General features: G+C 43.4%; 1 protein-coding gene across 1 annotated transcript; it reads left to right on the top strand.

Annotated features, from left to right (window-relative positions):
• The first annotated feature begins 1,720 nt into the window (after nucleotides 1-1,720).
• On the top strand, nucleotides 1,721-26,258 carry COPS6 (COP9 signalosome subunit 6). The gene is made up of 10 exons (XM_058828463.1): nucleotides 1,721-1,889; nucleotides 5,108-5,230; nucleotides 8,000-8,131; nucleotides 11,280-11,368; nucleotides 12,781-12,843; nucleotides 14,511-14,558; nucleotides 16,117-16,231; nucleotides 18,923-19,015; nucleotides 21,984-22,084; nucleotides 25,999-26,258. The coding sequence occupies exons 1-10, from the start codon at nucleotides 1,760-1,762 to the stop codon at nucleotides 26,137-26,139; spliced, it is 1,035 nt and encodes a 344-aa protein (XP_058684446.1). The 5' UTR covers nucleotides 1,721-1,759; the 3' UTR covers nucleotides 26,140-26,258.
• The last annotated feature ends 583 nt before the right edge of the window (nucleotides 26,259-26,841 follow it).

The raw sequence follows: 26,841 nt of genomic DNA, 5'->3' as shown, positions 1-26,841 counted from the left end.
TTTGGGGTGTGGGGGGTTAAATTTTGGGGGTCTTTTCCCCCCCCCTCCCCCACCCCCAACGTGCCTGAATTGGGAGGGGGAGGGGCTTTGGGGGAGGGGCTTTGGGGCTGCCCCTCCCCCCCCCCCCCCCTCTTCTGACGGACATTTGGGAGCTCCCCCCTCCCCCCCACCAGGTGTTTTTAAAAGCCCTTGGTCCCCACTCGCGGCGTCTCTGTGGTTCCTGTGCCGCCCCCAGACCCATTTTGGGGGGTTCGGTGCCGCCCCCAGACCCATTTTGGGGGGGTTCGGTGCCGCCCCCAGACCCATTTTGGGGTCTTTTTTTTCCTCCTCCTCCCCCCCCCCCCGTTTTTCCCCTCACAATGGTTCCGTCCGCCTCAGCGCTGGCTCCGCCCCTTTTCTCTCTGGCCACGCCCCCCGGCTCGGCCCAATGACGTCATCGCGCGCGCTCGTTCGCGACCCCCCCCCCCCCGTTACCGGGACCCCTCCCCTCCGTTACCGGGACCCCTCTTTCCCGGTTACCGGGACCCGTCTTTCCCGGTTACCGGGACCCCTCCCCCCCGGTTACCGGGACCCCTCTCCCCGGTTACCGGGACCCCTCTCCCCCGGTTACCGGGACCCCTCTCCCCGGTTACCGGGACCCCTCTCCCCCGGTTACCGGGACCCTCCCGCCACCGCCGGTACCGGAGGCTGGGGAAGGTTTTGCGCTGTTTCCGTGGAGAACCGGGGCGGGCAGAGCGCGCTCCTCGCGCCGTTCGCGTAGCGCTGAGGGCAGCGGCGGGAACCGTGCGCAGTTTGCGTAGCGCTGAGGGCAGCGGCGGGAACCGTGCGCAGTTTGCGTAGCGCTGAGGGCAACGGCGGGAACTTTACGCCGTTTGCGTAGCGCTGAGGGCAGCGGCGGGAACCGTGCGCAGTTTGCGTAGCGCTGAGGGCAGCGGCGGGAACCGTGCGCAGTTTGCGTAGCGCTGAGGGCAACGGCGGGAACTTTACGCCGTTTGCGTAGCGCTGAGGGCAGCGGCGGGAACCGTGCGCCGTTTGCGTAGCGCTCCGCCATTACCGGTCCCGGGGCCCGTTCGCCGTTCCCGTCGCGCTGGGGGGCAGCGGCGGGGCGTTTACGGTGGACTGGGATGAACTGGGAGGGGACTGGGATGAACTGGGAGGGGACTGGGATGAACCGGACGCCGTTTGTATAGCGCTGAGGGCAGCCGTGCGCTCCTTACGCCGTTTACGTAGCGCTGCGGGCAGTGCTGGGGCATTTTGGGGTGACTGGAGGGGACTGGGAGGGACTGGGAGGGAACTGGGATGGACTGGGAGGGAACTGGGATGGACTGGAACGGACTGGGAAAGGTCTAAGAGACGTTAGGAGGGAGCCGTGGTGGACTGGGAGACGTTAACAGCGAACTGGGATAAACTGGGAGAGAGAGATTTGGAACTGGGATAAACTGGGAGAGAGAGATTTGGAACTGGGATGAACTGGGGTACCTTAGGAAAGAACTGGGAGCGCCTTCCCTCACCGCGCATGCGCGGCTGCAAAGCCCCGCCCCGCGCAGCCCCACCCATTAAAGCATTGACCAATCAAAACGCTGCTCTGTCGTCCCGCCTTTTTTAAGCCCCGCCCATTTTTAGTATCGCCCAATCAAAACTCCGCATCAAAGTAAACTATTCAAGAAGCTCCGCCCCTTCGGAGCGTTGTCCAATCAAATCGCGTTTTGTTGGAGCTCCGCCCCCTCCTCCCCTACGCTTGCCCGGTGAGGGCGCCAAGATGGCGGCGGCGGCGCCGGGAGGCGGCGGCTCCTGCGGAGGAGGCGCCGGGAGCGGGGGAGGCCCCGGGAGCGCCGGGAACGGCACCGGGAGCACCGGGAACAACGGCGGGATGGAGGTGGATGGGGCAGGTGAGGGCGGGGGCAGCGGGAAGGGCGGCGGCGTTAACGGGAGCGGCACCGGGAAGGGGCAAATCGTGAGGGGAAAAATTCCGGGGGGAGCCTCAAAATCACCGGGAATGGCCCCAAAATCACCGGGAATGGCCCCGGGAATAACGGGGGGTGGGGCAGGCGGCGGCGGGAGCAGCGGGAATGGTGCCGGGAATAACGGGAATAACAGCGGGAATAACACCGGGAATAACGGGAGCGGCACCGGGAAGGGACAAATCGTGAGGGGAAAAATGCCAGGGAGAGCCTCAAAATCACCGGGAATTGCCCCAAAATTACCGGGAATTGACTCAAATCCCCGGGAATTGCCCTAAAATCCATCAGGAATGGCCCCAAATCCTCGGGAATTTTAGGGAATTGCCTTAAAACCACTGGGAATTTTTGGGAATGTCCCCAAATCCTCGGGAATTTTTGGGAATGGCCCCAAATCCTTTGGGAATTTCTGGGAATGGCCCCAAATCCTTTGGGAATTTTTGGGAATGGCCCCAAATCCTCCAGGAACGACCCCAAAGACCCCCTGGAATGGCCCCAAAACCCCCGGGAATTGCCCCAAAACCACTGGAAATGACCTCAAATCCCCGGGAATTTTGGGGAATTGCCCCAAATCCTCGGGAATTTTTGGGAATGGCCCCCAAAAAACCCAAGAACATCCCAAAATCCCCCAGGAATGGTCCCAAAACCACTGGAAATGACCTCAAATCCCTGGGAATTTTGGGGAATGTCCCCAAATCCTCGGGAATTTTTGGGAATGGCCCCAAATCCTTTGGGAATTTCTGGGAATGGCCCCAAATCCCCCAGGAATAGCCCCAAAACCACTGGAAATGACCTCAAATCCCCGGGAATTTTGGGGAATGTCCCCAAATCCTTTGCGAATTTTTGGGAATGGCCCCAAATCCTTTGGGAATTTTCGGGAATGGCCCCAAAATCCTCAGGAATTGCCCCAAATCCTCGGGAATTTTCGGGAACGTCCCCAAATCCTTTGGGAATTTTCGGGAATGACCAAAAAAAACCCGGGAATTGCCCCAAAATCCTCAGGAATTGCCCCAAAACCCCCGGGAATTTTTGGGAATGGCCCCAAATCCCCCGGGAATGGCCCCAAAGACCCCCTGGAATGGCCCCAAAACCCACGGGAATTGCCCCAAAACCACTGGAAATGACCTCAAATCCCCGGGAATTTTTGGGAATGTCCCCAAATCCTTGGGAATTTTTGGGAATGGCCCCAAATCCTTTGGGAATTTTTGGGAATGGCCCCAAATCCCCCGGGAATGGCCCCAAAACCCCCAGGAATGGCCCCAAATCCCTGGGAATTTTTGGGAATTGCCTTAAAACCACTGGGAATTTTTGGGAATGTCCCCAAATCCTCGGGAATTTTTGGGAATGGCCCCCAAAAAACCCAAGAACATCCCAAAATCCCCCAGGAATGGTCCCAAAACCACTGGAAATGACCTCAAATCCCCGGGAATTTCTGGGAATGGCCCCAAATCCCCCAGGAATAGCCCCAAAACCCCCGGGAATTGCCCCAAAACCACTGGAAATGACCTCAAATCCCCGGGAATTTTGGGGAATGTCCCCAAATCCTCGGGAATTTTGGGGAATGGCCCCAAATCCTTTGGGAATTTCTGGGAATGGCCCCAAATCCTCCAGGAACGACCCAAAAAACCCCCTGGAATGGCCCCAAAACCCCCGGGAATTGCCCCAAAACCACTGGAAATGACCTCAAATCCCCGGGAATTTTGGGGAATGTCCCCAAATCCTTTGGGAATTTTTGGGAATGGCCCCAAATCCTTTGGGAATTTTTGGGAATTGCCTCAAATCCTTTGGGAATTTTTGGGAATGGCCCCAAATCCCCCGGGAATGGCCCAGAAAAAACCCAGGAACATCCCAAAATCCCTCAGGAATTGCCCCAAAAACCCACGGGAATTGCCCCAAATCCCCGGGAATTGCCCTAAAATCCATCAGGAATGGCCCCAAATCCCTGGGAATTTTTGGGAATTGCCCAAAATCCTTTGGGAATTTTTGGGAATGGCCCCAAATCCTCCAGGAACGACCCCAAAATCCCCCTGGAATGGCCCCAAAACCCCCGGGAATGGCCCCAAATCCCTGGGAATTTTTGGGAATTGCCTTAAAACCACTGGGAATTTTTGGGAATGTCCCCAAATCCTCGGGAATTTTTGGGAATGGCCCCAAATCCTCCAGGAACGACCCAAAAAACCCCCTGGAATGGCCCCAAAACCCCCAGGAATTGCCCCAAAACCCCTGGAAATGACCTCAAATCCCCGGGAATTTTGGGGAATGGCCCCAAATCCTCGGGAATTTTTGGGAATGGCCCCAAATCCTCCAGGAACGACCCCAAAATCCCCCTGGAATGGCCCCAAAACCCCCGGGAATTGCCCCAAAACCACTGGAAATGGCCCCAAATCCCCGGGAATTTTGGGAAATGTCCCCAAATCCTTTGGGAATTTTTGGGAATGGCCCCAAATCCTTTGGGAATTTTTGGGAATTGCCCAAAATATTTTGGGAATTTTTGGGAATGGCCCCAAATCCTCCAGGAACGACCCCAAAATCCCCCAGGAATGGCCCCAAAACCCCCGGGAATTGCCCCAAAACCACTGGAAATGACCTCAAATCCCCGGGAATTTTGGGGAATGGCCCCAAATCCCTTGGGAATTTTTGGGAATGGCCCCAAATCCTTTGGGAATTTTTGGGAATGGCCCCAAATCCCCGGGAATGGCCCCAAAACCCCCAGGAATGGCCCCAAATCCCTGGGAATTTTCGGGAACTGCCCCAAATCCCCAGCAATTTTTGGGAACGGCCCCAAATCCTTTGGGAATTTTTGGGAATGGCCCCAAATCCTCCAGGAACGACCCAAAAAACCCCCTGGAATGGCCCCAAAACCACTGGGAATGGCCCCAAATCCCTGGGAATTTTTGGGAATTGCCTTAAAACCACTGGGAATTTTTGGGAATGGCCCCAAATCCTCGGGAATTTTTGGGAATGGCCCCAAATCCTTTGGGAATTTTCGGGAATTGCCCCAAATCCCCCGGGAACGGCCCCAAAAACCCCTGGGAATGGCCCCAAAACCACTGGAAATTACCTCAAATCCCCGGGAATTTTTGGGAATGTCCCCAAATCCTTGGGAATTTTTGGGAATATCCCCAAATCCCGGGAATGTCTCCCGGCAGTGGCGCAGGTGATGGCCGGAGGAGTGACCGGCAGCGTTTCCGTGGCTCTGCACCCCCTGGTGATCCTCAACATCTCCGACCACTGGATCCGACTGCGCTCCCAGGAGGGACGGAACGGGCAGGGTGAGATCCCAGAAAACATCCCCAGAATTCCCAAAAAATCCCCAGAATTCCCAAAAATCCCCAGAATTCCCAAAAATCCCCAGAATTCCCAACAATTCCGGTCACAGCTTCACAAAGTGTTCCCAGAAGAGACTCGGGGGGTTCTGCTGGGAGATGCTGGTGCCCCAAAATCCTTCCCAGGAACCTCAAAATCCTTCCCAGGAACCTCAAAATTCCATCCAGGATCCCAAAATTCCATCCAGGATCCCCAAATCACCCCCAGGATCCCAGAATTACCTCAAGGATCCCCAAAATCCCCTCCAGGATTCCCAAAATCCCCTCCAGGATTCCCAAAATCCCCTCCAGGATTCCCAAAATTCCATCCAGGATCCCCAAAATTCCATCCAGGATCCCAAAATTCCATCCAGGATCCCCAAAATCCCCTCCAGGATTCCCAAAATCCCCTCCAGGATTCCCAAAATCCCCTCCAGGATTCCCAAAATTCCATCCAGGATCCCAGAATTACCTCAAGGATCCCCAAAATCACCTCAAGGATCCCCAAAATTCCATCCAGGATCCCCAAAATCCTTCCCAGGAACCCCAAAATTCCATCCAGGATCCCCAAAATTCCATCCAGGATCCCCAAAATCCTTCCCAGGAACCTCAAAATTCCATCCAGGATCCCCAAAATCCTTCCCAGGATCCCCAAAATTCCATCCAGGATCCCCAAAATCCTTCCCAGGATCCCCAAAATTCCATCCAGGATCCCCAAAATCACCTCAAGGATCCCCAAAATCACCTCAAGGATCCCCAAAATTCCATCCAGGATCCCCAAAATCCCCTCCAGGATCCCCAAAATCCTTCCCAGGATCCCAAAATTCCATCCAGGATCCCAAAATTCCATCCAGGATCCCCAAAATTCCATCCAGGATCCCCAAATCACCCCCAGGATCCCAGAATTACCTCAAGGATCCCCAAAATTCCGTCCAGGATCCCCAAAATTCCATCCAGGATCCCCAAATCACCCCCAGGATCCCCAAAATCCTTCCCAGGAACATCAAAATTCCATCCAGGATCCCCAAAATTCCATCCAGGATCCCCAAAATCCCCTCCAGGATTCCCAAAATTTCATCCAGGATCCCAAAATTCCCTCCAGGATCCCCAAATCACCCCCAGGATCCCCAAAATCCCCTCCAGGATCCCCAAAATTCCATCAAGGATCCCCAAAATCCCCTCCAGGATCCCCAAAATTCCATCCAGGATCCCCAAAATCCTTCCCAGGAACCCCAAAATTCCATCCAGGATCCCAAAATTCCATCCAGGATCCCCAAAATTCCATCCAGGATCCCCAAAATTCCATCCAGGAACCCCAAAATTCCATCCAGGATCCCCAAAATTCCATCCAGGACCCCAAAATCACCTCAAGGATCCCCAAAATTCCATCCAGGATCCACAAAATCCTTCCCAGGATCCCCAAAATTCCATCCAGGATCCCCAAAATCCTTCCCAGGATCCCCAAAATTCCATCCAGGATCCCCAAAATCCCCTCCAGGATCCCCAAAATTCCATCCAGGATCCCCAAATCACCCCCAGGATCCCCAAAATCCTTCCCAGGAACCCCAAAATTCCATCCAGGATCCCAAAATCCTTCTCAGGATCCCCAAAATTCCATCCAGGATCCCCAAAATCCTTCCCAGGATCCCCAAAATTCCATCCAGGATCCCCAAAATCCTTCCCAGGATCCCCAAAATTCCATCCAGGATCCCCAAAATCCCCTCCAGGATCCCCAAAATTCCATCCAGGATCCCCAAATCACCCCCAGGATCCCCAAAATCCTTCCCAGGAACCCCAAAATTCCATCCAGGATCCCAAAATCCTTCTCAGGATCCCCAAAATTCCATCCAGGATCCCCAAAATCCTTCCCAGGATCCCCAAAATTCCATCCAGGATCCCCAAAATCCCCTCCAGGATCCCCAAAATTCCATCCAGGATCCCCAAAATTCCATCCAGGATCCCCAAAATTACCTCAGGGATCTCCAGGATCCCAAAAATCATCTCAAGGATCCCCAAAATCCCCCCCAGGACCCCCCAAATTCTCTCCAGGACTCCCCAGGACCCCCCAAAGCCCCCAGGACCCCCTCAGGTCCCCCCAAATCCCCTCTGGGACCCCCCAAATCCCCTCAGGATCCCCAAAATCCCCTCCAAGACCCCACAAATCCCTTCCAGGACCCCCCAAATCCCCCCCAAATCCCTTCCAGGACCCCCCAAATCCCCCCAGATCCCCTCTGGGACCCCCCAAACTCCCCCCAGGACCCCTCAAATCCCTTCCAGGACCCCCCAAACTCCCCCAAGACCCCCCCAGATCCCTTCCAGGACCCCTCAAATCCCTTCCAGGACTCCCCAAATCCCCCCAAATCCCTTCAGGACCCCCCCAGGACCCCCCAAATCCCCTCCCCAATTCCCCCTGCAGTGATCGGGGCTCTGATCGGGCACCCAAATCCCCCCTGGGACCCCCCAAATCCCTTCCAGGACCCCCCAAATCCCTTCCAGGACCCCCCAAATCCCTTCCAGGACCCCCCAAACTCCCCCAAGACCCCCCAAATCCCCCAGGACCCCCCAAATCCCCCCCAAATCCCTTCCAGGACCCCCCCAGGACCCCCCAAAATCCCCTCCAAAACCCCCCAAACCCCCCCCAAGACCCCCCAAATCCCCCCCAAATCCCCTCAGGACCCCCCAAATCCCCTCCAGGACCTCCCAAATCCCCCCAAAATCCCCCAATTCCCCCTGCAGTGATCGGGGCTCTGATCGGGCGCCAGGAGGGTCGGAACATCGAGGTGATGAATTCCTTCGAGCTGCTGGCTCACACCTCGGGGGGACACGTGCTCATCGACAAGGAGTACTACTACACCAAGGAGGAGCAGTGTGAGTAGGAATTCCAGGAATTTTTGAGAATTTTTGGGAATTTTTTGGGAATTTTTAGGAATTTTTTTCGATTTTTTTTTTATTTTTTTTGGATTTTTTTTTGATTTTTTTTGGATTTTTTTTGAGGTTTTTGGGGGATTTTTTGAGGTTTTGGGGTCACAGGTGAGAAGTGGGGTTACACCAAGGAGGAGCAGTGGGACTGGGAATCCCAGGAATTTTTGGGAATTTTGGGGAATTTTCTGGGAATTTTTAGGATTTTTTTTCGATTTTTTTGGAATTTTTTTGGATTTTTTTTGGATTTTTTTCAGATTTTTTTTGAGGTTTTTGGGGGATTTTTTGAGGTTTTGGGGTCACAGGTGAGAAGTGGGGTTACACCAAGGAGGAGCAGTGGGACTGGGAATTCCAGGAATTTTCTGGGAATTTTTGGGAATTTTCTGGGAATTTTTTGGAATTTTCTGGGAATTTTTAGGAATTTTTTTCAATTTTTTTTTTTTTTTTATTTTTTTCAGATTTTTTTTGATATTTTTGGGGGATTTTTTGAGGTTTTGGGGTCACAGGTGAGAAGTGGGGTTACACCAAGGAGGAGCAGTGGGACTGGGAATTCCAGGAATTTTTGGGAATTTTTGGGAATTTTTTGGGAATTTTTAGGAATTTTTTTCGATTTTTTTTCTATTTTTTTTTTATTTTTTCAGATTTTTTTCGGATTTTTTTTGAGGTTTTTGGGGCATTTTTTTGGGTTTTTGGGGTCACAGGTGAGAAGTGGGGTTACACCAAGGAGCAGCAGTGGGACTGGGAATTCCAGGAATTTTCTGGGAATTTTTGGGAAGTTTTTGGGAATTTTTAGGAATTTTTTTTTATTTTTTTTTTTTTTATTTTTTTGGGTTTTTTTTTTGAGTTTTTTTGGGGTTTTTTTTGAGGTTTTGGGGGATTTTTTGAGGTTTTGGGGTCACAGGTGAGAAGTGGGGTTACACCAAGGAGGAGCAGTGGGACTGGGAATCCCAGGAATTTTCTGGGAATTTTTGGGAATTTTCTGGGAATTTTTTTGGGAATTTTTTTGGAATTTTTAGGAATTTTTTTCAATTATTTTTTCGATTTTTTTTGGATTTTTTTCGGATTTTTTTTGAGATTTTTGGGGGATTTTTTTGAGGTTTTGGGGTCACAGGTGAGAAGTGGGGTTACACCAAGGAGCAGCAGTGGGACTGGGAATTCCAGGAATTTTCTGGGAATTTTTGGGAATTTTCTGGGAATTTTTAGGATTTTTTTTTCGGATTTTTTTGGGGGGAATTTTTGGGAATTTTTTGTGGTTTTTTTTATTAATTTTTTGGGGAAATTTCTGGGATTTTTGAGGATTTTTTTGGGGATTTTTATCAGATTTTTTTGGGATTTTTGGGCGGATTTTTGGGAATTTCTTTGGGTGGAATTTTGAGGAATTTTGGGGGGAATTTCTGGGAATTTTGGGGATTTTTTTGGGGTAATTTTTAGGAACTTTTTGAGGATTTTTTGGGGAAATTTCTGGGATTTTTGGGGGGATTTTATTCCAGATTTATTTGGGAATTTTTGGGGGAATTTCTGGGAATTTTTTGGGTGAAATTTTGAGGAATTTTGGGGGAATTTCTGGGAATTTTGGGAAGGGAATTTTGAGGAATTTCAGGGAATATTTTTAATTTTTGGGTGGATTTTTTTGGTGAGAATTTTGGGATTTTTTGTGGGAATTTTGGGAATTTTTGGGGTGAACTCCTGGGAATTTTTTGGGTGGAATTTTGAGGAATTTTGGGGTGGAATTTTGTGGGAATTTCTGGGAATTTTGGGAGGGGAATTTTAAGGAATTTTGAGAATTTTTTTAATTTTTGGGGGGATTTTTTGTGGGAATTCTTGGGAATTTTTGGGGGGAACTTTTGGGAATTTTTAGGGTGGAATTTTGGGAGAATTTCTGGGAATTCTGGGAAGGGAATTTTAAGGAATTTCAGGGAATATTTTTAATTTTTGGGTGGATTTTTTTGGTGAGAATTTTGGGATTTTTTCTGGGAATTTCGGGAATTTTTGGGGTGAATTCCCGGGAATTTTTTTGGGTAGAATTTTGAGGAATTTTGGGGTGGAATTTTGTGGGAATTTCTGGGAATTTTGGGAAGGGAATTTTGAGGAATTTTGAGGATTTTTTTTAATTTGTGGGTGGATTTTTTGGTGAGAATTTTGGGATTTTTTCTGGGAATTTTGGGAATTTTTTGGGTGGAATTTTGTGGAATTTTGGGGTGGAATTTTGGGGGAATTTCTGGGAATTTTGGGAAGGGAATTTTAAGGAATTTCGAGGAATATTTTAATTTTTGGGGGGATTTTTTGTGGGAATTCTTGGAAATTTTTGGAGGGAACTTTTGGGAATTTTTTGGGTGGAATTTTGAGGAATTTTGGGGTGGAATTTTGGGAGAATTTCTGGGAATTTTGAGAGGGGAATTTTAAGGAATTTCAGGGAATATTTTTAATTTTTGGGTGGATTTTTTGGTGAGAATTTTGTGATTTTTTCTGAGAATTTCGGGAATTTTTGGGGTGAATTCCCGGGAATTTTTGTGGGAATTTTGAGGAATTCTGGGGTGAAATTTTGTGGGAATTTTGGGAGGGGAATTTTAAGGAATTTTGAGAATTTTTTTAATTTTTGGGGGGATTTTTTGTGGGAATTCTTGGAAATTTTTGGAGGGAACTTTTGGGAATTTTTTGGGTGGAATTTTGAGGAATTTTGGGGTGGAATTTTGGGAGAATTTCTGGGAATTTTGAGAGGGGAATTTTAAGGAATTTCAAGGAATATTTTTAATTTTTGGGTGGATTTTTTTGTGAGAATTTTGGGATTTTTTATGGGAATTTTGGGAATTTTTGGGGTGAATTCCTGGGAATTTTTTGGGTGGAATTTTGTGGAATTTTGGGGTGGAATTTTTTGGGAATTTCTGGGAATTTTGAGAGGGGAATTTTAAGGAATTTCAGGGAATATTTTTAATTTTTGGGTGGATTTTTTTGGTGAGAATTTCGAGATTTTTTCTGGGAATTTCAGGAATTTTTTGTGGGAACTCCCGGGAATTTTTTTGGGTGGAATTCCTGGGAATTCTGGCCTTTCCCAACCCTCCCAAATCCCGGGATTTTCTCTCCTTTATCCCAAAAAAAGTCAAGCAGGTGTTCAAGGACCTGGAATTCCTGGGCTGGTACACGATGGGGGGGCCCCCCGAGCCCGCCGACATCCACGTCCACAAACAGGTGGGAATCCCGGAATTCCGGGAATTTCTGGGAATTCTGGGGATTTCTGGGAATTTCTGGGAATTTTGGGGAATTTCTGGGAATTTTTTGGGATTTTTTGGGGATTTTTTGGGGGTTTTTTTTGGAATTTTTGGGGATTTTTTGGGGTTTTTTTGGGAATTTGAGGGGAATTTTGGGGGAATTTCTGGGAATTTCTGGGAATTTTGGGGGATTTTTTTGGGGAATTTTTTCGGGTTTTTTTGGGAATTTTGGGGGATTTTTTTGGGGTTTTTTTTGGAATTTTTGGGGAATTTTTGGGGAATTTCTGGGAATTTTTGGGAAATTCTGGGAATTTCTGGGAATTTTGGGGATTTTTTTGGGGTTTTTTTGGAATTTTTGGGGATTTTTTGGGGTTTTTTTTTGGGAATTTGAGGGGAATTTTGGGGAATTTTCCGGGAATTTTTGGGGAATTTTTGGGAATTTCTGGGAATTTTGGGGGATTTTTTTGGGTTTTTTTGGGAATTTGAGGGGAATTTTGGGGGAATTTCTGGGAATTCTGGGGGAATTTCTGGAAATTTTTGGGAATTTCTGGGAATTTTGGGGGATTTTTGGGGGGGTTTTTTTGGAATTTTTGGGAATTTTTGGGGATTTTTTGGGGGTTTTTTTTGGGAATTTGAGGGGAATTTTGGGGGAATTTCTGGGAATTCCGGGAATTTCTGGGAATTTTTGGGAATTTTGGGGGGTCCTGGGGGGTTTTTTGGGAATTTTGGGAACTTTTGAGGGATTTTGGGGGAATTTTTGGGAGTTTGAGGGGTCCTGGGTGGAATTTTGGGTGGAATTTTGGGAATTTTGGGGGAATTTCTGGGAATTTTTGGGGGAGTTTTGGGATTTTGGGATGGATTTGGGGAATTTTTGGGGGATTTTTGGGAATCTTGGGGGGAATTTCTGGGAATTTTTGGGAATTTTGGGAGGGATTTTGGGAACTTTGGAGGAATTTTGGGGGAATTTTTGGGAATTTGGGGGGTCCTGGGTGGAATTTTTGGGAATTTTGGGGGATTTTTGGGAATTTTGGGGGATTTTTGGGAATTTTGGGGAATTTTGGGAGTTTTTGGGAATTTTTGGGATTCTGGAAGGATTTTTTGTGGATTTTGGGGTTTTTTGGGAATTTGGGGGGTCCTGGGTGGAATTTTGGGGGATTTTTGGGAATTTTTGGGGATTTTTGGGAATTTTTGGGAATTTTGGGAATTTTTGGGAATTTTTGGGATCCTGGAAGGATTTTTTGTGGATTTTGGGGTTTTTTTGGGGGGATTTTGGGGGATTTTGGGTGAATTTTTCCCGGATTTCCGCTGGAATTGGGAATTTTGGGAATTCCCAGAAGTTTCCAGCAGGAATTTGGGGAGATTTTGGGAATTTTTGGGAATTTTTTTTGTCAGGTTTGTGAGATCATCGAGAGCCCCCTGTTCCTGAAACTGAACCCCATGACCAAACACACCGACGTGAGTTTGGGGTGAAAAACGGGGATTTTGGGAAAAAAACACAAATTTGGGGAAAAAATCCCAAATTTTGGGGAAAAACCAGGAATTTTGGGGAAAAAAATCACAGATTTGGGGAAAAAAGTTCAAGATTTGGGGAAAAAACTCCAAAATTTGGGGAAAAAACTTCAAAATTTGGGGAAAAAAGAACAGATTTGGGGAAAAAAATCCCAAATTTTGGGGAAAAAAACAGAAATTCTGGGGAAAAAAATCACGAATTTGGGGAAAAAACAGGAATTTTGGGGAAAAAAGTTCAAAATTTGGGGAAAAAACTCCACATTTTGAGGAAAAAACTCCAAAATTTGGGGAGAAAATCACAAATTTGGGGGAAAAATTCTGAATTTTGAGGTGAAAACTCCAAATTTTGGGGAAAAATCACAGATTTTGGGGAAAAAATAACAGATTTTGGGGGAAACTCCAAATTTGGGGAAAAAATCCCAAGTTTTGGAAAAGAAACTCCAAATTTTGGGGAAAAACCAGGAATTTTGGGGAGAAAAATCACAGATTTGGGGAAAAAATCTGAATTTTGGGGAAAAAATCCAAATTTTGGGGAAAAAATCACAGATTTTGGGAAAAAAGTTCAAAATTTGGGGAAAAAGTTCAAAATTTGGGGAAAAAACTCCAAAATTTGGGGAAAAAAATCACAAATTTGGGGGAAAAATTCTGAATTTTGGGGAAAAAACTCCAAATTTGGGGGAATAAATTCCAAGTTTTGGGAAAAGATCCCCAATTTTGGGAAAAAACCTCAATTTTGGAAAGGAAATCCCAATTTTTGGTGAAAATTCACCAATTTTTGGGGATTAATTCTCAAGTTTTGGGGTAAAATCTCCAATTTTGGGGAAAAAATTCCAAATTTATGGGAAAAATCCCGGAATTTTTGGGAAAAATCCCCAATTTTTGGGAAAAATCACGAATTTTAAGGAAAAATCCCCAAATTTTTGGGAAAAATCCCCAATTTTAAGGAAAAATTCCCAAATTTTTGGGAAAACTTCCAAATTTTTGGGGAAAAATCCACAAAATTTTAGGAAAAAACTACAAAACCTTTGGGAAAACCCCCAATTTTTGAGGGAAAAATCCCAAATTTTTGGGAAAAAATCCCAAATTTTTGGGAAAAATCCCAGTTTTTTGGGGAAAATCCCCAATTTCAAGGAAAAATCCCCAAGTTTTTAGGAAAAATCCCAGATTTTTGGGGAAAAATCCCCAATTTTAAGGAAAAATCCCCAAGTTTTTGGGAAAAATCCCAGATTTTTGGGAAAATCCCCCAAAACTTTGGTAAAAATCCCCAAATTTTTGGGAAAAATCCCCAAATTTTTGGGAAAAATCCCAGATTTTTGGGGAAAATCCCCAATTTTAAGGAAAAATCCCCAAATTTTTGGGAAAACTTCCCAATTTTTGGGAGATTTTCTCAATTTTTGGGGAAAAATCCACAAAATTTTAGGAAAAAACCACAAAATCTTTGGGAAAACCCCCAATTTTTGAGGGAAAAATCCCAAATTTTTGGGAAAAATCCCCAAATTTTTGGGAAAAATCCCCAATTTTTGGGAAAAATCCCCGATTTTTGGGAAAAACCCCCAAAACTTTGGGAAAATCCCAATTTTTTCCCCTTTTTCCCAATTTTTGGGTCCCCCCAGCTCCCCGTGAGCGTCTTCGAGTCCGTGATCGACATCATCAACGGAGAGGTGAGCCCCAAAATCCGGGAATTCTCTGGAATTCTCCGGAATTCTCTGGAATTCTGGGAATTTTGGGAATATTTGGGGATTTGGGGGAAAATCTGGGGAATTTTAAGGGGATTTTTGGGGATTTTTGGGATTTTTTTGTGGGATTTTGGGGATTTTTTAATGGAATTTTGGGACTTTTTTTGTGGAATTTTTGGAGTTTTTTAGGTGATTTTGGGGATTTTTTATGGAATTTTGGGGTTTTTTTATGGAATATTGGGGTTTTTTATGGAATTTTGGGGTTTTTTTATGGAATATTGGGGTTTTTTATGGAATTTTGGGGTTTTTTTGTGGAATTTGGGTTTTTTTATGGAATTTGGGGGATTTTTTATGGAATTTTGGGGTTTTTTTATGGAATATTGGGGATTTTTTATGGGATTTTGGGGCTTTTTTTATGGAATTTTGGGTTTTTTTATGGAATTTTTGGAGTTTTTTATGGAATTTTGGGATTTTTTAGGGAATTTGGGGTTTTTCGGCGAATTTTGGGGTTTTTTTGGGGTTTTGGGTTTTTTATGGAATTTTGGAGGATTTTTTATGGAATTTTTGAGGTTTTTTACGGATTTTTGGGGTTTTTTGGGGGGATTTTGAGTTTTTTTTTATGGAATTTTGGGGCTTTTTTATGGTATTTTGGGAGTTTTTTATGGAATTTTGGTTTTTTTTATGGAATCTTGGGGATTTTTAATGGAATTTTGGGGTTGTTTGGGGATTTTGGGGATTTTTTAGGGAATTTTGGGGTTTTTTTGGGGGAATTTTGTGTGTTTTTTATGGAATTTTGGGGTTTTTTTTGGATTTCAGGGATTTTTTTGGGGGAATTTTGGGGTTTTGGGGAGATTTTTTTATGGGATTTTGGGATTTTTATGGAATTTTGGGTTTTTTTGTGGGGATTTGGGATTTTTTTGGGGAATATTTGGAGTTAAATTTTTGTTGATTTTTGTTCATTTTGAGCCTTCCCTGAGCTCCTTTTTCCCTGGGATTTTTCCCCTGGGAATTTTTGGGCCGGGAATTTTGGGAATTTGGGAATTTTGGGGAATTCTGGGTCCAATTCTTCCATTTTTGGACCATTTCAGCCCAAATCCATCCCCATTTTTATAGATTTTTGTCATTTTTTGGCCATTTTCAGCTCTTTTTTCCCTGGGATTTTTCCCCCGGGGGTTTTTTGGGCCGGGAATTTCGGGAATTTGGGAATTTTGGGGCCGGGAATTTCGGGAATTTGGGAATTTTTGGGCCGGGAATTTCGGGAATTTGGGAATTTGGGAATTTGGGAATTTTTGGGGCTGGGAATTTTGGGAATTTGGGAATTTTGGGGCCGGGAATTTTGGGAATTTGGGAATTTTGGGTCAAATTCTTCCATTTTGGGGCCATTTCAGCCCAAATCCATCCCCATTTTTGTCATTTTTTGGCCATTTTGAGCCTTTTTTCCCCGGGAATTTCCCCCGGGGGTTTTTTGGGTCGGGAATTTTGGGAATTTGGGAATTTTTGGGCCGGGAATTTCGGGAATTTGGGAATTTTGGGACTTGCCCAGGCCACCATGCTGTTTGCCGAGCTGCCCTACACGCTGGCCACCGAGGAGGCCGAGAGGATCGGGGTGGATCACGTGGCCAGGATGACGGCGACGGGCGGAGGGGAGAACAGCACTGGTGAGAGCCAAAATCCCGGGATTTACACCCAAAAATCCAGGGATTTACACCCAAAAATCCAGGAATTTACACACAAAATCTGCTGGATCCACAGGTCTACACCCAAAATCCCGGGATTTCCACCCAAAATCCGGGAATTTATACACAAAATCTGCTGAATCCACAGGTCTACACTCGAAATCCGGGAATTTATACACAAAATCCGGGAATTTATACACAAAATCCCGGGATTTATACACAAAATCTGCTGGGTCCACAGATTTCCACCCAAAATCTGGGAATTTACACACAAAATCCACTGAATCCACAGGTCTACACCCGAAATCCGGGAATTTATACACAAAATCTGGGAATTTACACCCAAAATCTGGGAATTTACACACAAAATCTGGGAATTTACACACAAAATCCAGGGATTTATACACAAAATCCACTGAATCCTGGGATTTACACCCAAAATCTTGGGATTTACACCCAAAATCCGGGAATTTATACACAAAATCCCGGGATTTCCACCCAAAATCTGGGAATTTACACCCGAAATCCACTGAATCCAGGGATTTACAGCCAAAATATGGGAATTTACACCCGAAATCTGGGAATTTACACCCGAAATCCAGGGATTTATACCCAAAATCCACAGATTTACACCCAAAATCTGGGAATTTATACCCAAAATCCAGGGATTTATACACAAAATCTGGGAATTTACACCCAAAATCCACTGAATCCACAGATTTACACCCAAAATCCCGGGATTTCTCCCCAAAAAAAGCCCCAAAATCCCAGGAATTGTCCCAAAAACCCCTGGAATTGTCCCCAAATCGCAGAATTTTCCCAAAATCCCGGGATTTCTCCCCAAATTGCAGTGGCAGAGCACCTGATTGCCCAGCACAGCGCCATCAATTCCCCAAAAAATCCCCAAAATCTCCCAAAAAAACCCCAAATTCTCCCAAAAAAACCCCAAAAATCCCTCAAATTTTTCCCAAAACCCCTGGAATTTTCCCAAAATCCTGGAATTTTCCCAAAATCCCTGGAATTCTCCCCAAATTGCAGTGGCAGAGCACCTGATTGCCCAGCACAGCGCCATCAATTCCCCAAAAAAACCCCAAAAATCCCCCAAAAAAACCCCAAAATCCCGGGAATTTTCCCCAAAAAAAGCCCCAAAATCCCGGGATTTCTCCCCAAAAATGCCTGGAATTTTCCCAAAATCCTGGGATTTCTCCCCAAATCCTGGAATTTTCCCAAAATCCCTGGAATTCTCCCCAAATTGCAGTGGCAGAGCACCTGATTGCCCAGCACAGCGCCATCAATTCCCCAAAAAAACCCCAAAAATCCCCCAAAAAAACCCCAAAATCCCGGGATTTCTCCCCAAAAAAAGCCCCAAAACCCCTGGAATTCCCTCAAAAATCTCTGAAATTTCCCCCAAAATCCTGGGATTTTCCCAAAATCCCTGGAATTTTCCCCAAATTGCAGTGGCAGAGCACCTGATTGCCCAGCACAGCGCCATCAATTCCCCAAAAAAACCCCAAAATCCCCCAAAAAAACCCCAAAATCCCGGGATTTCTCCCCAAAAAAAGCCCCAAAATCCTGGAATTTTCCCCAAATCCTGGAATTTTCCCAAAATCCCTGGAATTCTCCCCAAATCCAGTGGCAGAGCACCTGATTGCCCAGCACAGCGCCATCAATTCCCCAAAAAAACCCCAAAAATCCCTCAAATTCTCCCCAAAAAAAGCCCCAAAATCCCAGGAATTGTCCCAAAAACCCCCGGAATTGTCCTGAAATCTTGGAATTTTCCCAAAATCCCTGGATTTCTCCCCAAATCCAGTGGCAGAGCACCTGATTGCCCAGCACAGCGCCATCAATTCCCCAAAAAAACCCCAAAAATCCCTCAAATTCTCCCCAAAAAAAACCCCAAAATCCCTCAAATTTTTCCCAAAATCCCGGGATTTCTCCCCAAATCCTGGAATTTTCCCAAAATCCCTGGAATTCTCCCCAAATCCAGTGGCAGAGCACCTGATTGCCCAGCACAGCGCCATCAATTCCCCAAAAAAACCCCAAAATCCCCCAAAAAAACCCCAAAATCCCGGGAATTCTCCCCAAATCCTGGAATTTTCCCAAAATCCCGGGAATTTTCCCCAAATCCAGTGGCAGAGCACCTGATTGCCCAGCACAGCGCCATCAATTCCCCAAAAAAACCCCAAAAATCCCCCAAAAAAACCCCAAAATCCCGGGATTTCTCCCCAAAAAAAGCCCCAAAATCCCAGGAATTCTTCCCAAATCCTGGAATTTTCCCAAAATCCCTGGAATTTTCCCCAAATTGCAGTGGCAGAGCACCTGATTGCCCAGCACAGCGCCATCAATTCCCCAAAAAAACCCCAAAAATCCCCCAAAAAAACCCCAAATTCTCCCAAAAAAACCCCAAAAATCCCTCAAATTCTTTCCAAAACCCCTGGAATTTTCCCCAAATCCTGGAATTTTCCCAAAATCCCTGGAATTTTCCCCAAATTGCAGTGGCAGAGCACCTGATTGCCCAGCACAGCGCCATCAATTCCCCAAAAAAACCCCAAAAATCCCTCAAAAAAACCCCAAAAAAAGCCCCAAAAATCCCAGAAAAAGCCCCAAAATCCTGGGATTTTTCCCCAAATTGTGGAATTTTCCCAAAATCCCGGGAATTTTCCCCAAATCCAGTGGCAGAGCACCTGATTGCCCAGCACAGCGCTATCAAGATGCTGCACAGCCGCGTTCGCCTCATCCTCGAGTACGTCCGAGCCGCCGAGGCCGGTGAGGAAAAACCCCAAAATATCCCAAAATATCCCCAAAATATCCCAAAAAAAACCCAAATCCCAAAAAATTCCCCAAATCCCAGAAATTCCCCAAATCCTGGAGGGATCTGGGGAAAAAAAACGGAGTTTGGGGGAGGTTTTTGGGGGGTTTTTAGTGATTTTTGGGGGGTTTAATTTGGGTTTTTGGGGATTTTAATTTGGATTTTTGGGGGGTTTTAATTTGGATTTTTTGGGGTTTTAATTTGGGTTTTTGGGGGTTTTAATTTGGATTTTTGGGGATTTTTTCCTGAATTTTTTTGGGTTTTAATTTGGGTTTTTGGGAATTTTAATTTGGATTTTGTTGGGGTTTTAATTTGGGTTTTTGGGAATTTTAATTTGGATTTTTGGGGATTTTAATTTGGATTTTTGGGGATTTTTTTTCCGGATTTTTTTGGGTTTTAATTTGGATTTTTGGGGATTTTTTCCTGAATTTTTTTGGGTTTTAATTTGGGTTTTTGGGGGATTTTAATTCAGATTTTTGGGAATTTTAATTTGGATTTTTGAGGATTTTATTTGGATTTTTGGGGGGTTTAATTTTGATTTTTTGGGTTTTAATTTGGGTTTTTGGGAATTTTAATTTGGATTTTTGGGGGTTTTAATTTGAGTTTCTGAGGGATTTTAATTTGGATTTTTGGGGATTTTTTCGTGATTTTTTTTGGGATTTAATTTGGGTTTTTGGGGGATTTTAATTTGGATTTTTGGGGATTTTAATTTGGATTTTTGGGGGATTTTAATTTGGATTTTTGGGGATTTTAATTTTCATTTTTAGGGATTTTAATTTGGATTTTTGGGAATTTTAAATTGGACTTTTGGGAATGTTAATTTTGATTTTTAGGAATTTTAATTTGGATTTTTGGGGATTTTAATTTGGATTTTTGGGGGATTTAATTTGGATTTTTGGGGATTTTAATTTGGATTTTTGGGGTTTTTTAATTTGGGTTTTGGGGGGTTTTAATTTGGATTTTTAGGGATTTTAATTTGGATTTTTGGGGATTTTTTTCCCATTTTTTGGGGGTTTTAATTTCGATTTTTGGGGATTTTTTTCTGAATTTTTTTTGGGATTTAATTTGGGTTTTTGGGGATTTAATTTGGGTTTTTGGGGGATTTTATTTTGGATTTTTGGGGATTTTTTTTCCTGATTTTGGGGAATTTTAATTTGGATTTTTGGGGATTTTTTTTCCCATTTTTTTTGGGTTTTAATTTGGATTTTTGAGGATTTTTTTCCCAATTTTTTTGGGTTTTAATTTGGGTTTTTGAGGATTTTTTTCCCAATTTTTTTGGGTTTTAATTTGGATTTTTGGGGATTTTTTTCCTGAATTTTTTTGGGTTTTAATTTGGATTTTTGGGGATTTTTTTCCCCGATTTTTTTGGGTTTTAATTTGGATTTTTGGGGATTTTTTTTCCAATTTTTTTGGGTTTTAATTTGGATTTTTGGGGATTTTTTTCCTGATTTTTGGGGAATTTTAATTTGGATTTTTGGGGATTTTAATTTGGATTTTTGGGGATTTTTTCCTGAATTTTTTGGGGTTTTAATTTGGATTTTTGGGGATTTTAATTTGGATTTTTTTTGTGATTTTTGGGGGGTTTTAATTTGGATTTTTGGGGATTTTTTTTTCCTGAATTTTTTTGGGGATTTAATTTGGATTTTTGGGGATTTTTTTTCCTGAATTTTCTTTGGGTTTTAATTTGGATTTTTGGGAATTTTAATTTGGATTTTTGGGAATTTAATTTGGGTTTTTGGGGGATTTTATTTTGGGTTTTTGGGGTTTTTTAATTTGGGTTTTTGGGGGTTTTAATTTGGATTTTTTTGAGATTTTTTTTTTGATTTTTTTTTTCTGATTTTTGGGGGATTTTAATTTGGATTTTTATGGATTTTTTTTCTTGATTTTTGAGGATTTTATTTGGATTTTGGGGGAATTTTTCTATATTTTTGGGGGTTTTAATTTGAATTTTTAGGGGTTTTAATTTGGATTTTTGGGGATTTTAATTTGGATTTTTGGGAATTTTAATTTGGATTTTTGGGGATTTTTTTTCCCAATTTTTTTGGGTTTTAATTTGGATTTTGGGGGATTTTTTTTCTGATTTTTGAGGATTTTCATTTGGGTTTTTGGAGATTTTAATTTGGATTTTTGGGGATTTTTTCCTGAATTTTTTTTGGGATTTAATTTGTGGTTTTGGGGGATTTTATTTTGGATTTTTGGGGATTTTTTTTTCCTGATTTTTTTGGGGGGGATTTAATTTGGGTTTTTGGGGAATTTTAATTTGGATTTTTTTTTCTGATTTTTGAGGATTTTCATTTGGGTTTTTGGGAATTTTAATTTGGATTTTTGGGGGATTTTTTTCCTGATTTTTTTGGGGGTTTTAATTTGGATTTTTGGGGAATTTTTTCCTGAATTTTTTTGGATTTTAATTTGGATTTTTGGGCATTTTATTTTAAATTTTTTTTTTGTGATTTTTGGGGGATTTTATTTTGAATTTTTGGGGATTTTTTCCTGATTTTTGGAGGATTTTAATTTGGATTTTTGAAGGGTTTTTCCCCAATTTTTTGGGGGGGTTCTAATATCAATTTTTGGGGATTTTTGGAGAGTTTTAAATTGGATTTTTAAGGGATTTTTATTTTGTATTTTTGGGGATTTTTTGGTGATTTTGGGGGGATTTTAAGTTGGGTTTTTTTGGGTTTTTTTGGGGCAGTTTTGGGTTTTTTTAGGATTTTGGGGTGGTTTTGGTTTTTTTGGGGTTTTTTTGGGGTGGTTTTGGGGTTTTTTGGGTTTTTTTGGGGCAGTTTCGGGTTTTTTTGGGTTTTTTTTGGGGTGGTTTTGGGGTTTTTTTGGGGTTTTCCGGGGGGGTTTTGGGGGTTTTTGGGGTCGCTGATTTTTTCTGTGGGGTCCCCGAATGCCAATTTTGGGTTTTTTTGCCCCAAATTGCAGGGGAGGTTCCGTTCAACCACGAGATCCTGCGCGAGGCCTGCGCCCTCTGCCACTGCCTGCCCGTGCTCAGCACCGACAAGTTCAAAACCGACTTCTACGACGTGAGGAGCCCCCAAAACGGCCCAAATTCACCCCAAAATATACCCCAAAATACTCCAAATACAGCCCAAATACACCCAAAAATACAACCCCAAAATAGCCCAAATTCACCCCAAAAACACACCCCAAAATACCCCAAAATATACCCCAAAATATACCCCAAAATACCCCAAATTACAGCCACAAAATACCCCAAAAATACAGCCCCAAAATACCCCAAATTCACCCCAAAAACACACCCCAAAATACCCCAAAATACCCCAAAATATACCCCAAAATGCCCCAAAATATACCCCAAAATACCCCCAAAATACAGCCCAAAATAACCCAAATTCACCCCAAAAACACAGCCCAAAATACCCCAAAAATACAGCCCCAAATACCCCAAATTCACCCCGAAAATACAGCCCCAAAATACCCCAAATTCACCCCAAAAACACAGCCCAAAATAGCCCAAATACAGCCCAAAATACCCCAAAATATACCCGAAAATACCCCAAAAATACAGCCCCAAAATACCCCAAATTCACGCCAAAAACACAGCCCAAAATACCCCAAAATACCCCAAAATATACCCCAAAATACCCCAAAAATACAGCCCCAAAATACCCCAAAAACACCCCAAATTCACCCCAAAAACACCCCAAATACAGCCCAAAAACACATCCCAAAATACCCCAAATACAGCCCAAAATACCCCAAAAATACACCCCAAATACCCCAAATTCAGCCCAAAAATTCCCCCCAAATACATCCCAAAAATACCCCAAAACACCCCAAAAATACACCCAAAAATACAGCCCAAAATACACCCAAAATACACCCAAAATACACCCAAAAATACCCCAAATTCACCCCAAAAATACACCCAAAAATACACCCCAAATACACCCAAAATACCCCAAATACAGCCCAAAATACCCCAAAAATACAGGCCCAAAATACACCCAAAACACCGGGAATTTACCCCAAAATTCACCCCAAATACAGCCCAAAAATACACCCCAAAATACACCAAAATACCCCAAATCCACCCCAAAAATTCACCCCAAATACACCCAAAAATACCCCAAAAATACAGCCCCAAATTTAGCCCAAAAATACACCCAAATACACCCAAAAATACACCCCAAATACACCCAAATTTAGCCCAAAAAATACAGCCCAAAATACCCCAAATCCACCCCAAAAATACACCCAAAATACACCCAAATACAGCCCAAAATACACCCAAAATACCCCAAATTTAGCCCAAAAATTCACCCCAAATACAGCCCAAAAATACCCCAAATCCACCCAAAAAATACTCCCAAAATACCCCAAAAATTCACCCAAAAATACAGCCCCAAAATCCACCCAAAAATACCCCAAATTCACCCCGAATACACCCAAAAAACACCCCAAAACCACCCAAAAATTCACCCCAAATACAGCCCAAAATATCCCAAATTCACCCCAAAAATACACCCAAAATACAGCCCAAAATATCCCAAAAATACCCCAAATACAGCCCAAAAATACAGCCCAAAATAACTCAAATTCATCCTAAAAATGCACCCCAAATACACCCAAAATACACCCAAATTCACCCCAAATACAGCCCAAAAATACACCCAAAATACCCCAAATTTACCCCAAAATATTCCCCAAAAATCCAGCCCAAATACACCCAAAATACCCCAAATTCACCCCAAAATACCCCAAACACAGCCCAAAACCACACCCAAAATACTCAAAAATACAGCCCAAAATAGAGCCCAAAATTACCCAAAATACCCCCAAAAATCCAGCCCAAAATACCCCAAATTCACCCCGAATACACCCAAAAATACACCCCAAATACACCCAAAAATACCCCAAAAATACCCCAAAAATACATCCCAAAATACCCCAAATTTACCCCAAAATATACCCCAAATCCACTCCAAAAATACACCCAAAATACACCCAAAAATACCCCAAAATACACACAAAATACCCCAAATCCACCCCAAAATACCCCAAAAATACAGCCCAAATACACCCAAAATACCCCAAATACAGCCCAAAATACCCCAAAAATACAGCCCCAAAATACCCCAAATCCACCCCAAAAATTCACCCCAAATACAGCCCAAAAATACACCCAAAATACACCCAGAATACACCCCAAATACACCCAAATTTAGCCCAAAAATACTCCCAAAATACCCCAAATTTAGGCCAAAAATTCACCCAAAAATACACCCAAAATACCCCAAAACACCCCAAAAATACACCCAAAAATACCCCCAAAAATACACCCAAAATACACCCAAAATCCCCTCAAAATCACCCAAAATCCCCAATTTTTTGGGGAAAAACCCCCCAAAATTCCCAAATTTTTTAGGAAAACCCCCAAAATTCCCATTTTTTTTAGGAACACCCCCAAAAATTCCCATTTTTTTTTAGGAACACCCCCAAAAATTCCCATTTTTTTTTAGGAACACCCCCAAAATTCCCATTTTTTTTTTTTTAGGAACACCCCTAAAATTCCCATTTTTTTTAGGAACACCCCTAAAATTCCCATTTTTTTTAGGAAAACCCCCCAAAATTCCCATTTTTTTTAGGAACACCCCCAAAATTCCCATTTTTTTTTAGGAACACCCCAAAAATTCCCATTTTTTTTTAGGAACACCCCAAAAATTCCCATTTTTTTTTAGGAACACCCCAAAATTCCCATTTTTTTTAGGAACACCCCAAAAATTCCCATTTTTTTTAGGAACACCCCTAAAATTCCCATTTTTTTTTTAGGAACACCCCCAAAATTCCCATTTTTTTTAGGAACACCCCCAAAATTCCCATTTTTTTTAGGAACACCCCAAAAATTCCCTTTTTTTTTAAGAAAAACCCCCAAAAATTCCCATTTTTTTTTAGGAACACCCCAAAATTCCCATTTTTTTTAGGAACACCCCTAAAATTCCCTTTTTTTTTAGGAACACCCCCAAAATTCCCATTTTTTTTAGGAACACCCCCAAAATTCCCATTTTTTTTTAGGAACACCCCCAAAATTCCCATTTTTTTTTAGGAACACCCCCAAAATTCCCATTTTTTTTTAGGAACACCCCCTAAAATTCCAATTTTTTTTTAGGAACACCCCTAAAATTCCCATTTTTTTTTAGGAACACCCCAAAAATTCCCATTTTTTTTTAGGAACACCCCCAAAATTCCCATTTTTTTTAGGAACACCCCCAAAATTCCCATTTTTTTTAGGAACACCCCCAAAATTCCCATTTTTTTTAAGAAAAACCCCCAAAAATTCCCATTTTTTTTAGGAACACCCCCAAAATTCCCATTTTTTTTTAGGAACACCCCCAAAATTCCCATTTTTTTTTAGGAACACCCCCAAAATTCCCATTTTTTTTTAGGAACACCCCCAAAATTCCCGTTTTTTTTTTAGGAATACCTTTAAAATTCCCATTTTTTTTTAGGAACACCCCAAAAATTCCCATTTTTTTAAGAAAAACCCCCAAAATTCCCATTTTTTTTTAGGAACACCCCCAAAATTCCCATTTTTTAGGAAAACCCCCAAAAATTCCCTTTTTTTTTAAGAAAAACCCCCCAAAATTCCCATTTTTTTTAGGAACACCCCTAAAATTCCCATTTTTTTTTAGGAAAACCCCAAAAATTCCCATTTTTTTTTTAGGAACACCCCAAAAATTCCCATTTTTTTTTAGGAAAACCCCCAAAAATTCCCTTTTTTTTTAAGAAAAACCCCCAAAAATTCCCATTTTTTTTTAGGAACACCCCTAAAATTCCCATTTTTTTTAGGAACACCCCCAAAAATTCCCATTTTTTTTAGGAACACCCCCAAAATTCCCATTTTTTTTTAGGAACACCCCTAAAATTCCCATTATTTTTTTAGGAACACCCCTAAAATTGCATTTTTTTTTGTCAGCAATGCAACGACGTGGGGCTGATGGCGTACCTGGGCACCATCACCAAAACCTGCAACACCATGAACCAGTTTGTGAACAAATTCAACGTCCTCTACGACCGCCAGGGCATCGGCCGCCGCATGCGGGGGCTCTTCTTCTGAGCCAGAAACGGCAAAAAACGGGAAAAAACGGGAAAAAACGACCCGAAAACGGGAAAAAACGACCCGGAAATGGCCAGAAACTACCCGAAAATGGCCCAAAACGGCCAAAAATGACCCAAAAACGACCCGAAAATGGCCAGAAACAACCAGAAAAAGGCCCAAAATGACCCAAAATGGCCAAAAACAACCCGAAAATGGCCAGAAACGACCCGAAAATGGCCAAAAATGTCCCAAAAATGGCCCAGAAATGGTAAAAAATGACCCGAAAATGGTCAAAACCGACCCAAAAATGGCCCAAAATGACCCAGAAATGGCCCAAAACAACCCAAAAATGGCCAATAAGGACCCAAAAATGGCCAAAAACGACCCAAAAACGACCCAAAAATGGCTCAAAACGGCCAAAAATGACCCAAAATGGCAAAAAATGACCCAAAAATGGCCAGAAACGACCTGAAAATGGCCCAGAAATGGCCAAAAATAACCAGAAAAGGCCCAAAATGACCCAAAATGGCCAAAAATGGCAAAAAATGACCCAAAAATGGCCCAAAATGACCCAAAAATGGCCAGAAACGACCCAAAAATGCCCCAAAACGGCCAAAAATGGCCCAAAAATGGCCCAAAATGGCCCAAAAATGACCCAAAACGGCCAGAAATTACCCAAAAATGGCCAAAACCGACCCAAAAATGGCCCAAAATGACCCA

The sequence above is a fragment of the Poecile atricapillus genome (genome assembly GCF_030490865.1).
Source record: "Poecile atricapillus isolate bPoeAtr1 chromosome 36 unlocalized genomic scaffold, bPoeAtr1.hap1 SUPER_36_unloc_2, whole genome shotgun sequence".
Taxonomy (NCBI): Eukaryota; Metazoa; Chordata; class Aves; order Passeriformes; family Paridae; genus Poecile; species Poecile atricapillus.
The sequence above is the reverse complement of the archived record's forward strand: the minus strand, read 5'-3'. Positions and strand labels throughout refer to the sequence as shown.